Here is a 16,125-nt window from a genome sequence, read left to right on the forward strand (position 1 = left end):
TAGAGGGAAACATATATTTCTTAAATACAGGTACATATTAGTTTTTTGAAACAGACACCAAGGCACTAATTGTACGTTTGACTACCATCCAACCAGCTATAATGTTAATGCAAATTCCAGAAAATCAACTGCTGGCAAGACTATTTGCATTTAAACAAATTGCAGAAGGTCAAACTATTCGCTGTATTGTATCGATGTATCCGAGAATAGGTTTCAGCAGATTCACAACACATTCTGCAGTGGTACAATGTTCTAATGTGTTTGCTGTAAATCTTGCTAATCAAAGTTGCTTATTTTTGAAAATATTAAAAAAAGCCCAGAAGAGCTTTTGAACTAATTCCATCAATTCTGCTGCAACATGGAAACTAGTAAGTATTACTCCTTACCAAATATTCTTTCATTTATTGAATATGGTTAGTAAGGTCTGCAAAAAAGTTTTGTGATCCAATCCCTGCTTGACATGACAACAATGGGAGTGGCTATTTTTAAATTTCTAGTGTTTAATTTTAGAATTTATTCAATTTTAATAATCGATAAGTTTTAAAAGAAAAGTTTCCCTTTTGGATTTCACTCATAGTTTGACGTATTGAGATGCTTTTCTTCCACTAATTTGGAACTAAGACAAAATGGTCATGAGTAAATCATTAAATTCTGACTCTAAACTGACAAAAGCTTCCTAGTGGACATGCAGGGACTGTGGACCCTGGAGTGACAATGAGTTGCTCTCAACAGCTGAATTGACTGCTTAAGCTGTTAAAATGATGCTCCAAAATGATGCTGACAGGCACCTAACATTCTTAGAACCTTCGGGTAAAAAATGAGGTCTGCAGATGCTGGAGATTACAGCTGAAAATGTGTTGCTGGTTAAAGCACAGCAGGTCAGGCAGCATCCAAGGAATAGGAAATTCGACGTTTCGGGCATAAGCCTGATGAAGGGCATATGCCCGAAACGTCGAATTTCCTATTCCTTGGATGCTGCCTGACCTGCTGTGCTTTAACCAGCAACACATTTTCAGCTCTTCTTAGAACCTTGTCCAGTAAGGAGTTAACAGTAGTGGGAATGGTGACGGAGCAGAAAATTGGCAAGGAAAATACTGTAAACAACCATAAAATAGCATTTCATAGAGAATAATTGAAAGTATATTAATATGTAATAAATTTCAATGACAAGAAGAAATTACATAGGGAAAGTAATTTAGTTTTGTAATTTAACTACAGCAGTCTGATTATCTCCATTAAAACCCACTGGTATACATTTAAAATAATGCTACCACAAAAAAATGTTGTTTTATTGATGAAGACAATTAAGTCAGAGGCATAGTTGATACATTAATAATTATTCGTATAAGTACAATTTCCAGTAACTGTTATGAAGAGAAAAGAAGAAACCATGTGTGTCTGGCATGGGATTTGTGTTCCATGACATGTTGAACTGGTGGATGGTCCTGCATGATTATAGTTGCAATATACAGACTGTACTTAAGTAATGTGGAAATAAACTGATTAAACTTGTCAGAAGCTAAAACAAAAATTGTGAGAAAATTTCAGCAGGCCTGGCAACATCTGTGGAGAGACATCAGAGTTAACATTTCAGGTCGAGTGACCCTACCTCAGAACTCAGTTGAGGTGTTGAGCATTTCCAGCAACTTTATGTTTTGTTTCTGATTCATAGCATGCACTGTTCTTCTGGTTTTTAAAACTTGTTGGAAAGCTGGAAGGAATGTTATGATATGGAATCTGGACAGTTTTAAAATATTCTCAAATAAGGAAAACAATGAACTGTGGATGCTGGAGATTGGAAATAAACAAAAATAGAAATTGCTGAAGAAACTCAGCAGGTCTGGCAACATCTGTGGAGGAAGAACAGAGTTAAATTTTGTGTTCAGTGACCCTTAATGAGAACCACTCACAGAATTGCTCTCAATATGCCCTGGATTTATTCAAATCATCTAATCGTTCCATTTTTAGCACCGACTTCCACGCGTCCACTTTTACAGTCCTTATTTTTTTAAATGGGAGATTCTCGTTTAAAGCACAACAGCAAAAAAAGTTAGCAACGTTTAGTAAAGAGAAGATTTTTGCTGGGGATCTTACATTCATAGTTAAATGCCATGAAGAATTATTAACCATTTATTAAAGTTTGGTTTTTTTTTGGATGTGTGAATGCCCTGTATCCAATTCAATATTTTGTAACCATTCAGTAGGAAATGCTCACTGTGTTGTAGAATTCTTTAAATATAACTTAATTCTTAAATATCGTCCCCTGCCCAGTTTCATCCCTGTCTGCAAGGTCATTCCTTATCTAGTGCATATTATTTACCCTGTTTTCATTCTGATTGTAAAAAATGAACCCGCCTTCTATCCTCATGTATTGCTAGTCTTGTAAATTTGTAAAAATGCTAAATAAACAATAACACGGATAAAGGTGTTTTTTTTTATTTCCCGACTCAGCTTCTGCAATGGACCCATTCTCAGTCCTTGTCAAGCTAAGAATTCATCTTGTTTTTTTAAAAAAAATAATTAATTTCTCTACCTGCACCTGAAAAAAAACCCTCCAGATCAGACCCACTAAATTTTCAAACAATCTAAGACGCGAGTGCACAGTTTCAACTCATACCGAGGCGTTCTACAATGTTGTTACGAAAAGGGTAGCGAGTAGTTCGCTCCCGTGGCACAAGTGAATCTTCCCTGTGGCACAAGTGACTCTGCAATTCAGATATGTGCACCGTTAAATTATCTCAACAGGAGATTATGTTGCAAAGACCTGGTCTCAGAATTCCTTTACATAATCTACCGGACAAAAAAAATCTTGCTTTTCGGTTCTTATTTATTTTTAAAGAAGTGACAGGTGATGATGCAACACTGAAGGTAAATACCTTCACTGGTTAAAAAGAAGTTAATCATAGACACAAAGAAACGAGTACGCTCCTATAAAAATAATTGCAATCGCCCCTCTCATGTTCCTTATGCTCAAAGTATTATTCCTGATGAAGGGCTTATGCCCGAAACGTCGAATTTCCTATTCCTTGGATGCTGCCTAACCTGCTGTGCTTTAACCAGCAACACATTTTCAACTGTATTATTCTTTATATCAGTCAGTGAGCAGATTGACTCTGTCTTAGTCCCTAAGAAATCCGAGTACAATGAAATAAAAGAGTTGCAGAAATGTGTATTAAAATCAATTTGCTGTGCTCATTGAAGCACAGAATTAAACACTGTGTAAAAGTTGCATTGAGTTTGTACAGACAAAAACTATCAGAAAGGAATTCTTGATGAAGGGCTCCTGCCCGAAACGTCGATTTTCCTGCTCCTCAGATGCTGCCTGACCTGCTGTGCTTTTCCAGCACCACTCTAATCTTGACTCTAATCTCCAGCAACTGCAGTCCTCACTTTCAACAAAAGTATCAGAAAGGCGACCAGATGCTCTGGTCAAATGACTTTGCAACACCCATTCCGACACCTATTTAACAGTGACAACTCTGGAAGCACAAATTCAGGAGTAATTTTTACATTTAAAAAAAGGATTTGAATTTGGAAAAGATTAGAGACATCTAGCGACTGATTTTAAGAGCTAAATATTACGGGACTCAGCTTGGCAGGAGAAATAGAATTAGAAGAGTTGAACAAACCATGGACCCACAAATTTTCTCTCAAATCTCTATTATTCTTGGACAGAATTTTAAAATAAGTTCAAATAACAGAAAATAGAAATGTTAATGACTTGTAGTTTTATAACAAAAGAGTGTTGAAATCAATAAAGTTTTTGAGGGATTTTATGGTCTCTCAGTCATTAAAATCTTCATCTAAAGTTCTGATCCCAGCTGATATAATCAAAGTCACTCATCAACCAGAAGAAGAATGCCTCATCTTCTGTCTGCGGATCTTATGACCACAGGCATTAACATTGACTTCACCAGTTTCCAAATCTCCCCCTCCCCTGCTTTATCACAGATCCAACCCTCCAACTGGACTGCCCTCTCGACCTGTCCTACCTGTCCATCTTTCTTCTCACCTATCTGCACCACCCTCCTCACTGACCTATCACAATCATCTCCCACCTGCGTCACCATTCCACCTACCTTTCCCCCCACCCCAACCATTCACGCCCCCACCCCATTTATCTCTCAGCCCCCTTCCCCCTCCATATTCCTGATGAAGGGCTTATGCCTAAATGTAGATTCTCCTGCTCCTCGGATGCTGCCTGACCTGCTGTGCTTTTCCAGCAACACACTTTTTGACTCTGACTCTCCAGCATCTACAGTCCTCACTTTCTCCTCGACATAATTACTGGACAAGTCAGATCCCAGACACAAATAAATCAAAGAACTGCAGACGCTGGAGATCTGGCACAAAATGAGAAATTACTGGAGAAACACAGCAAGTCTGTCAGCATTTGTGGAAAGAAAGCAGAGTCAATGTTTTTACAGGACTTGGGTCAGGTGACTTTTGGAATACAGCGTTCAGTTCTGGTCTCCCTGCTACAGGAACAATACTGTCAAACTTAAGAGAGTGCAGAAAAGATGTACAAGGACGTTGTCAGAATTGGAAAGGTTGAGCTGGAGACAGAGGCTGAATAGGCTGGGGTTATTTTCCATGGAGTGTAGGAGATTGAGGGGAGACCTCATAGAGATTTGCAAAATCATGGATAGGGTGAATTGCGAGGGTCTTTTTCCCAAGGTAGGGAAACTATAGAGCATAGGAGAAAGAGGAAAGATTTAAGAGGGACCTAAAGGGCAATCTTTTCACACAAAGGGTGGTGCATGTAGGGAATGAGGTTCCAGAGGAAGTAATGGAGGCTGGTACAATTACAACATTTAAAAAGCATCTGGATGGGTACATGAATAGGAAGGATTTAGAGGGATATCGACCAAATGCTGGCAAATGGGACTGGATATCTGGTCGAACATGTGTTGCTGGTTAAAGCACAGCAGGTCAGGCAGCATCCAAGGAATAGGAAATTCGACGTTTCGGGCATAAGCCCTTCATCAGGAATGAATGGGCTGATGAAGGGCTTATGCCCGAAACGTCGAATTTCCTATTCCTTGGATGCTGCCTGACCTGCTGTGCTTTAACCAGCAACACATGTTCAACTGTGATCTCCAGCATCTGCAGACCTCATTTTTTACCTGGATATCTGGTCGGCATGGACAAGTTGGACTGAAGGATCTGTTTCTGTGCCGTACAACATGATGGCTGTAAGACTCTAAATTAATGGATTATCATAATCATGAGGTATCAAGACAATGTAAGAGGAGAGAATCTGCTCCATGTATCAGAAGGGTCAAGAACTAAAGGGCACTCACCTGAGGTGATCGCAATGTGTGTTCCTACTGCAGGAGATAGGGCACCACTATTAAATATGGCTACCAGGAACCATCTGTGCACACACAATTGCATCCAGGATATCACACCATACGTGTTAAAGCTCATGATGGTCACAGCCAATGTCATAGACTCATACAGCACAGAAGATGCTCTTCAGCCCATCGAATCAGTGCTGGCCTATCTGCACTAATCCCACTTTCCAGCACTTGGCCAGTAGCTTTGATTGTTATGTCATTGGTATTTGAAACAATCCAAAGAAGTAATTGTTATGGTAATTGCAAACTCATTCAAATCGAACATTCAATGCTTTATCCTTTCCAAAGCAAATGAAGGATCTTTGCGTGTTTAAAAACAAGCATTTTGACTCCAAATTTGGATTAAACTGATTAATATTACAGAAACATCCTGTATCATCAGGTTGTAAATGCATGAAAGGAGAATTTCTGACAGAAAAATTGACTTTTGCATTAGATTTTCATTTTGGAATAATTCCTCCCAAAATGACTGAATTCCCTTATTTACATTAATTTATAAAATGTGGTGCTTTGTTGTTGAAAACGGTAACCTGATCGTACACATGGTACTGGCCGTAACTAAGGAGCAAGGAAACCATTTTTGGCCTGGGAGCAGATAGGGTCCAAAATGACTGAGTGTGACAGAGATTAATTCAATTGTAGTTTTCAAAACACAATTAGAAAATTATCTGAATAGGAAAGATTTGTAGGGTCATGGGGAAAGGTAAGTAGAAAATTTGCAGATCTGGTATGAATGTAATGGACCAAAATACATTTACTAGATTAGATTCCCTACAGTGTGGAAACAGGCCCTTCGGCCCAACCAGTCCACACCGACCCTCCAAAGAGTAACCCACCCACACCCATTTCCCCTTTGATTAATGCAGATAACTATGGGCAATTTAGCACGGCCAATTCACCTGACTTGCACATCTTTGAATTGTGGGAAGAAACCAGAGCAAACCCACGCAGACACGGGGAGAAGGTACAAACTCCACACAGATAGCTGCCCAAGGCTGGAATTGAACCTGGGACCCTGGTGCTGTGAGGCAGCAGTGCGAACCAATGAGCCGTTGTGTTGCCCTATGCTGGGACTATTCTATAATTATTGCTGCAGAAAGTTTTTTGTCTTGTACTCATCAGAACATTTTGCAGGAAGTACCAAATTTAAGTGAAATTAACATTAATACTGAAAGAAGAATTTTGATTGGTCGGCAGAGTCTTACATGCTTTACAGGCAGATCATACTACAGAAGTGTGTCAGGGTAGCAGAACAGAGTGCAGGATACATTGTTACAGCTGATGAGAAGGTGCAGAAAGAGGTCAACATTAACATTTAAAAGGTCCATTCCAAATATAAAGAATCTATTCTTGAATCTGTTCATACGTGTATTCAAATGGAAGAGGGTGGAAGAGAGTATAACCAGGGTGAAAGGGGTCTTTGATTATATTGCTTTCCCAATGCAGCTGGAAGTATAGATGTGGTCAATGAATGGCAGGTTGGTTATGTCATCATGTGGGCTGTGTTCATAACTGTCTGTAGTTTCTTGCAGTCTTGAGAAAAGCAGTTGCCATTCCACGCTGTGATGCATCCAGATAAGATGTTTTCGGTGGTGAGTCTATAAAAATTCGCAAGAGTCTTTATGGACATGCTGAATTTCCTTAGTCCCCTGATGAGGTAGGGTGTTGTTGTGCTTCCTTGATGGTAGCGTTAATGTGGATGGACCAGGGCAGATTATCGGTGATTGTCACTCCCAGGAACTTGATGCTCTCAACCAGTTCCACCTCAAATACCATTGCTGATCAAACAACTGTGTTTAGATTAGATGTGGAAGCAGGCCATTCAGCCCAACAAGTCCACACCGACCCTCCAAAGAGTAACCCACCCAGACTCATTTCCCTCTGACTAATGCACCTAACACTATGGGCAATTTAGCATGGCCAATTCACCTGATCTGCACATCTTTGTGACTGGGGGAGGAAACCAGAGTACCCAAAGGAAACCCACGCAGACACGGGGAGAATGTGCAAACTCCATATAGACAGTCGTCTGAGGTGGAATCGAACCCGGGTCCCTGGCACTGTGAGGCAGAAGTGCTAACCACCATGCCACCCCTGTGTTATTCCATGATTCTTTGAAAACCTGAACTGGTTCACCAATGTCTTTCACAGAAAACTCCATGTTTATCTGGAATGGGTCTGAACATGACATCAGTTTACTACAATATAGCTGATTCTTCATATCCCCAGACAATTGTGAGCAGGCAATAAATATGATATTGGAAGCCTACCCGTGATCTAAGAAAGGAATAAAAATGTCTTTTGATTTTCTTTGAAAAAGATATCCTCTTTCGTATTTTCTTCAAAATTTAGGAGAGATGTTTTCATGTTTTTCTTATGGACAATAGAAATCCAATGAGTTGGGCAATTTTTGTGCCATATTAGTCTACATGTAATTCACAGCTTAGTAAGGCCTTGAGCCAAGTTGACGCAGATGGCTCCAGGGTCTATCTTTGGTTCTGCACAGCTGATGGACAATAGATGGTGAGAGTAGATTTGATTGGGACTTGCAGTAGGAAGTTGGATAAATAATTGAAGATAAAATATTGTATGTGAGGAAAGATCAATAAGATCCAATAAGGGTATTAATGGATGACCGTTTGAAAGAGCTCACATAAGCAAGATGGACTCTTTGACCTCCTTCTCTGTTTTAAGATTCTTTGACGCAGGCCATTATTTTCATTGGTGTTGAAGGTAGAAATGGCAAGCATCTTTCATATTTTACACTTGGCAAAGATCAGGCAGGCTTTCACTCACTGTACCTTTGACACTCAATGTTTCAGTTCACATCAAAGGCTAGGTACTGAGGAGGCTCCTAGAGAACTTGTTATATTGATAGATTCTTATTCAAGAAAGGGTGGCGTTTCACCTGATTACAATTCCCAGAAGTGCCAGAAAACATGTACAATGAATAATTTTCAATTGCAGTTATATGTTAACATCGGCTAACAAGGTAACACTCATGTGAAGATTGGAAAGCAAAAGGAAATTTTCAGAATTTATTGACTGTAATTTCACTGAGAATCCTGGACAATAGTGGAATTCCTGATTAGAAACGGACAATGCAGGCCAATATTTTATATGGTTAGAAAATCAGGTGTTGATTTTTGGCTATTGAAGAATCTTACTGTCGATGACTTCAATGTGGACTTGGAAGGAGACAGAGAGATGCAAAAGTGATCAACATGTGCAAATAACTGATATGAAAGTGTTTTTCATTTCATTAAATTGCTGATATATCATGCATTGTGACAATTTTAGCAACTTTATGTACTCAGTGATGCAGAGGTCCCAGTAAATTGCAGGATTCAGTCCAGCTGACTATGATTTATTATAGCAAAGATTGTGATATTAGAAGAAATGTCAGACCATTTAGGCATTCATATTGAGTGTAAAGTAGTCTCATCCTCTTAAAAAGTCACAACAGGGTTTCTTCGGTCTTATGATTCAATTAAAAATTCCAGAAATTCAGGCCGTTTTGAAACTTCTTGTAATGCAATGACAGGATTTTCATTCTGAGCTGTTACTTTGCAAAGTTAATGGGGTTTTAGTGTTCATCATCTTGGCTCAATGGTGGCAATTTTGGATCAGAATTTGGTGAATAAATAACAGCATGTGATTGAAACACACATGTATTAATTTTAAAATCAGCTAACAACTTGTAGTGAGGAAGAGCTATCTCAAACGTTGTGAGTGTCTACAAGGTGCTGGCTAATTTATGCTGCTCTGCCTTTAGCTTTATGAAAATGGCACCTCATCATCAACTGACCGGTGAGTTTCATTAAGTTGCTATATTTGCAATTAATTGCTGATTAAACTTGTGACAGAATGCGGTTATGTATGCAATGATATGACATCCTTTAAATGATGTGGCAAATATTAATGATTGTTAATTCACTTCTCTTGGCCAAATAACATTTTTAATTCTCAATACTTGAGGTGATGAATTGTTTTTGAAGAAGTAAAAAATGTCAAATTTTCAGACCTTGATTTTCTTTTTATTTTCCCTATACCTTCTTTCCACCCTTTTAATCCAGCCATCATTCATTCTCTTTATTTCACTTTCTATATCTGATTTGACATTCAATAAAAGTCACGATCTCCCAATAGAGAGTCAACTGGTGTTAGTTTAACCTCAGGGTTACCATGTCTCAGATGAGAGGTGTGCTCAAGAAAGTGGGGCTTTCATGTTGACCACAACAACAATTGAACAAATGCTGTTGGCATCACTGTACATTATAAAGCAGCAATCAGTCAACTGAGCTAACCAGCTCCTAACGTTTCAGGTCTGGCAGCATCGGTGGACAGAAAACAGAGTTAATGTTTCAGGTCCAAAGATCCTTCTTCAGAACTCTCACCTGATCCATCTCTGATTCCACCCTTCACTTCCTTCACATCTCTGTTTCCATTTCTGGGGATAATGGAACCAACTAGATCCACTACAAACCCACTGTCTCCCACAGTTTTTGAGTATACATCCTCACATCTTGCATCCTGTAAAGTATCAGTTTCTCCATCACATCTATTCTGATGACACCAGTTTCTACTAGAGAGCTTCAGAAATATCCACCTTCTTCCTCAACTGAGGATTGCCAGTACAATGGGTGACAGGGCCGTCAATTGTGTGTGACCTATCTCCCTTACTTCAGCCTTAACCCTTTCTTTTCCTTCCCACAACCAACAATAGGATCCTCTGGTCCTCACTTCCTACTCTCCAGTAGCATCTACATCCAAAGGATCATTAGCCGTCATTTCTGCCATTGCTAGACATATATTCCCCTCCCCTTCCTTGTCAGCCTTCCACAGTGACCATTTCCTCTGACACCCTGTTTCACTTGTTCTTCACTCCCAACACCTCTACGGCATTTTCCCATGCAACTGCAGAAGATGTACACCTGTCTGTTTGCTTCTTCCCAATCTAAAGCTCCAGATATACCTTACAGGTGATACAGCAATTTACCAGCACTTCATTCAATCTAGTCTACTGTATTATCCAGTTCTGAAGAATGGTCGCTGGACTCAAACATTAACTCTGCTTTCTCTATATAGATGCTGTCACACTTGCTGAGTTTTCCTTCACCCACAACAGTTTAGCTAGTCATTTATGCTTTCACTCTGTGGGATCCTGCTTGGAGAGATAACAAAGTGACTTCACTTTATTAAAAAAATCAATAGTTATGAAGCGCTTTGTAATATGCTGAGGATGCAAATGACATTATATAAATGCAAACTTTGTTTTTGGTGAGTTTCATGCACTCAACAGTACAGATTATGCTCGACAGCAGAACTTTGGACTTGTTAGGGCTCAGTCTGTTAATAGCTAATTTTGTTTGTGAAAATAAGATAGAAATTAATTCCTTGAAAGTGAGCACTGTGCAAATTTTCTGTTTTCAAAAAATAAGTGAATGAAGATTAACCTTCAGAATGTAGTGCTGGAAAAGCACAGTAGGTCAGGAATGATGAAGGGCTTATGCCCGAAATGTCAATTCTCCTGCTCCTTGGATGCAGCCTGACCTGCTGTGCTTTTCCAGCACTACACTCTTGACTCTGATCTTCAGCATCTGCAGTCCGCACTTTCTCCTAACCTTCAGAATGCACAAACTATTGAATTTACTCTTTTTTGTGGAACATGAGACAATGTTAGTTCCTTTTTGTAACAAATGGCATATCAATAAAATTTGGTGATGCCACTTGATTTGGGGAAATGAAACATTTTCAGCAAATGTAATTCAATCAGCAGGTTAGAAAGGATCGAGAAAACACCCCTTGTTCTCATCACTAAAGATGTCAATGGTTCTGGAGAATGTGGCCTTATGGTAGTTGATCAACCACAATCCAGAATGATGGAGTAATCTCGAGAGGCTGAACAGCCAACACCTGCTTCTATATTCCTATAGTTCCCATTAAGAAAGAATGAAGTCTGAAATACTTCAAAATGTTGGGAATTTCAAGACTAGGAGGCACGTTTTAAAGGTGAGAGGAGAGAGATTTTAAAACAGATGTGAAGGACAGATTTTTTTTACACAGTGGGTGGTTCAATGAACTTCCAGCAGAAGAGATGGATGTGGATGTAATTACAATGTTTAAAAGACATCTGGATAAGTACATTAAAAGGAACGGTTTGGAGGGATATGGGCCAGGAGTAGGCAGCTAGGCAGCAAACTAGTTTATTTTGGGATTATGGTTGGCATGGACCAAACAGTCTGTGTTTCTGGGCTGTATGGCTCTATGATTCTATGAACTCGTTGAGTGTGATAACTGTGAAACTGTGGCTCCACAGATGGTCTGCTGAAATATAAAGATGATGGGAAAGTGAGGGCTGAGGATCTTTGATATCAAGCTCAGGATTCCCAATGAGTCCCAACTGAAAACGTAGGTTATTGTATCATCCTGTATGGCCATCAGGGAAATAATCCATGTTTGAGAAAACAAAGGAAAATTGAGTACAAAACAATAAAAGCACACACACACACGCTCATTAAGGGAACAGGGAAGGTATAGATAATGAAGCAACAAATTTGTGGTATGGCTGTATTCGGACAGAGCTTGCTTTGTATTTGCTGTTTACTTTCCTCCTACCAACACAAGCAAATCTCATTCTCGGTCAACGCGATTCCCCGGAAACACTCTTCCTTTTGTTCCTCTGATCCATTTAACAGCAGCCATCAGGTTTACCTGATATTTGAATAGAGATCTTTACAAATAACCCCCAGGTGCAGGTGGTGGTTAACTGCAACAGGTTCACTGCACACTGGCTTTAAAGGCTGCTTTGTGCAAGAGTGAGTGGTTACATTGCACAATTGGCAGATTCAAAATTCATATAATAACACTTCCAAACATATGCTTCCTTGATCTGTCCCCTCTTTGAGACTCCTTTCTTTGATATATATCAACATCACAATACAATGTTTCAGAAACCTCAGTAAAATTACGTGGTGCTATAGGCTATAACATTATTTCCAAAGCAGATGTGGAAATATATTATTTGTGTTTGATTCACTGGTGATTCCTTTAATCTTCAGGTATAATGGTTGCAGTACTTAATGACATTCAGCAGTAACTGATCATAAATTTAAACATGACTGAGTGCAATGCAGTGCTGACTACCACACTGTCATAAGCACTGTCAGAGTTGTATTTTGGATGAAATGTTAAATCAAGGTCTGATCTGCCTGCTTGGGTGAATGTATATGACCTCATGGTACAATTTGGAAGTATTGCAGGGGTGCTATTCTTGGTGTCCTGGACAATACTTATCCCTCACTCAGCAACTTCAAAATGGTTGGTTCAGTCATTAAAAAGTAAAGGCAGACGTGGATACTGCAGATGCTGGAGATTAGAGTCAAGATTAGAGTGGTGCTGGAAAAGCAGGTCAGGCAGCATCCGAGAAGCAGGGAAATCGATGTTTTGGGTCGGAGCCATTCATCAGGAATGAGGCTGGGAGCCTTGAGAGTGAAGAGATAAATTGGAGGGGGTGGGGCTGGGGAGAAGGTAGCTGAGAGTGCAATAGGTGGTTGGAGGTGGGTGTAAAGGTGATAGGTCAGAGAGGAGGATGGAGCGGATAGGTGAGAAGGAAGATTGACCTATGAGGATGGTGCTGAGCTGGGAGGTAGGAACTGGGGTAAGGTGGGGTGAGGGGAAATGAGGAAACTGGTGAAGTGCAAATTGATGCCATGGGGTTGGAGGTTCCCGAGGTGGAAGATGAGGTATTCTTTCTCCAGGCATCGGGTGGTAAAGGAGTGGCGGTGGAGGAGGCCCAGGAGCTGCATATCCTCAGCAGAGTGGGAGGGGGAGTTGAAATGTTCGGACCTTTACCCCATGTTAGAATTACATATAGGCCAGACAAGATAAGAATGACAGTTTACTTCCCTGATGGACATGAGTGGACTAAGTGGGTTTTTTCTGATAATTAACAATGGTGTCACAGTCATTATGAGACTCCTAATTCCAAATTTTTATTGAATTCAAATTCCACCATCTGGTGGGATTTGAATCTGAGCCCCACAACATTATACATGGGTCTCTAGATTAACAGCCCAGTGATAATACTATTAGGCCATTGCCTCTTCCATTGCCTGCACTACAGAGCAATTTAGCATGGCTAATCCACTTAACCTGCACATGTTTGGACTGTGGGAGGCAATTGGAGCACCTGGCAGAAACCCATGCAGACACAAGGAGAATGTGCAAACTCCACATAGACAGTCACTCAAGACTAGAATCGAACCTAGGCCCTTGGGTGCTGTGAGACACTGTGCTGTCACTAATGAATGATGAGGTATTATGAACTATGCTGAACACTGTGACATTCCTACGTGTGACCTTATGATATAGGGAAGGTTATTAATGAAGCAGCTGAAGATGGTTGGGCCTATGGCCTCATCCTGCAAAATTCTTGCAGAGATGCCCTGGAGCTGAAATGACTGACGTCTAACAATTACAGAGTGTTTCTTAGTCCTGGGAGATTCTGTTCCTCTGATTTTCAGTGACTCTAGTTTTGCTAGCACCCAAGATACCACACTTGGTCAAATGCTGCTTTGACAACAAGGGCAGTACTGTTATTATCCTTCACCTCTGGAGTTCAGTTCTTTTATTCTTGTTTGAAACAAGACTGTAATGAGGTCAGGACCTGACAGAACCCAAACTGAGCTGTAGTGAGCAGCTAATTGCTGAGCATATGCTGCCTGATAGCACTGTATTACTGATAGGGCCATTCGTGCCTTTACTATTTCCTGACTTTATCCAGTCCTATTCCAATTGGTCTCTTCCCTTTCACAGCTTACATATTCTGACCAAAGTCACAATGCTGGTATGTACGTTTGTAAAGGCAGAAGATACAGAAGCTCGATATGCATGCACCAACAGGTTCAAGAACATCTTCTTCCCTGCTGTTATTAGATTGTTGAATGGACCTCTCTAATTTCAAATCTAATGTTGACCTTGCTTTTGTGCACCTCGTGTGCAGTTGTAACCTTGTCTGCCTCACTCAGTCTAAGCACCCACTGATCTGTATGTTCTTGTTTGTTATGATCTGGCCGTACTCCTCATAAACCAAAATGTTCACCGTGCTGAGATACATGTGACAACTACAAATCAAATCAACTAAAGGGCTCTTAAAGGTCCAAGTGAATCAGTTCTACTATTTTAACTTTGTATGGATTTTCTATTTCAAAGAACTCAATAGTGTTGGCCAAACAAAACCTTTTCTTTTGAAATCCGTGATGACTTTTTTGTGACTGTTTTGTGATCTTGCTTTTCAAAAATAAGAGATACTTGCAAATATAAAGGACTACTCACAATCTCGGGATGTCCAAAAGTACTTTGTATGCAATGAAATACTTTGAATGTACAGTTTTAGAATACTTTAGGCATTAAGAAGGCAACATACTCCCACAAATAGCATTTAAATAAAAGACCAACCTCACCTGTTTTAGTGCATAAATACTGGTCAGGACATAGAGAGAACCTACTGCTGTCTGTCAAAACAGTGTCATGGACTCTTCCTTATCCACCTGGAAGACAATCAGGATCTCAGTTTGATGTCAAATCCAATGGGCAGCACTTCCAGCTGTTATGAAGTATTTTTCATTGTGAGTGTGTATTGTTACTATGTGGAAGGAGGCCAGTCAGCCCATTAAACCTGAATTGGTTTTATTATCTAAGGCCAATCACCTGCTTTCTCCCCATACGTTATTTCTAGAATTATAGAATCCCTATGATGTGGAAAGAGGCCATCTAGCCTGTCGAGTCTGCATCAATCATCTGAAGAGTAACCAATTTAGACCCTACTGTATCCCCGTAACCCCGCATTTACTTTGGCTAGTTCATCTAGCCTGCACATACTTGGATGCTATGGGCAATTTCCCTTTCCCTAACCTATACATCTTTGGACTATTTCTATTTAAATAATTGTCCAATGCTTTCTTGTATGCCTCAACTGAACCCAACTCCACCACTTCTCAAGGTAGTGCATTCTGCATCCTACACTGTGTGAAAAAGTCTTTTCTTGCATCACCCTTCCTTATTTTGAACAATACATTAGGTCCATACCCTCTCGTTCTCATTTCTTTTCTGACCAGGAACTCTTTCGCCATATCTACTCAGTCTAGCCCCCTCATGATTTCGAAAGTCTCGATCAGATCTCCTCTCAGCTTTCTTCTGTCCAAGAAGAACAGTTCCAACTTCACTGAAGTTTCTCATTCCTGGAACCATTCCTGTAAATTGAGTGGTTAGTGGGGTAATTGGATGCTCATGGAGTATGGGGGCCATAATTGTGGAACGGGGGTTGATGGAGCTAGGGGTTGATTTAAGGATTTAGTTATTTATTTATCCAGGAGTTAGACAGATTAAATCTTAGCTGAAAATGTGTTGCTGGAAAAGCGCAGCAGGTCAGGCAGCATCCAAGGAGCAGGAGAATCGACGTTTTGGGCATGATCGAAACATCGATTCTCCTGCTCCTTGGATGCTGTCTGACCTGCTGCGCTTTTCCAGCAACACATTTTCAGCTCAGATTAAATCTTAGCCCAAGTGTCATCCCAGTCAGTATCCCAGAGCTGTTTAAGACTTCCAACTCTACACAGAATCAAAGACATTATGAATTTCCCATGAGTTGGGTCATTGCCATTTGAAGTTTAAATTTTCCAGGCAATGCCAAGTAGGTCCCTGTATTACAACTCACATAGGGTTGTATCTCTGGTCTTTGAATCATCAGAGACTGAAGGATATG

General features: G+C 40.1%; 1 protein-coding gene across 1 annotated transcript in view; it reads left to right on the forward strand.

Moving 5' to 3' along the window:
• The first annotated feature begins 292 nt into the window (after nt 1-292).
• The window catches only part of pou2af2 (POU class 2 homeobox associating factor 2), a 51,058-nt gene continuing 35,225 nt past the window's right edge, over nt 293-16,125 (forward strand). Inside the window, exon 1 of the mRNA XM_060846852.1 lies at nt 293-368. Within this exon, the coding sequence (XP_060702835.1) occupies nt 359-368 (10 nt within the window). The 5' untranslated portion in view covers nt 293-358. The remainder of the gene's footprint in view (nt 369-16,125) is intronic.

This window comes from Hemiscyllium ocellatum, chromosome 29 (assembly GCF_020745735.1).
Source record: "Hemiscyllium ocellatum isolate sHemOce1 chromosome 29, sHemOce1.pat.X.cur, whole genome shotgun sequence".
In the NCBI taxonomy this organism is placed as follows: domain Eukaryota; kingdom Metazoa; phylum Chordata; class Chondrichthyes; order Orectolobiformes; family Hemiscylliidae; genus Hemiscyllium; species Hemiscyllium ocellatum.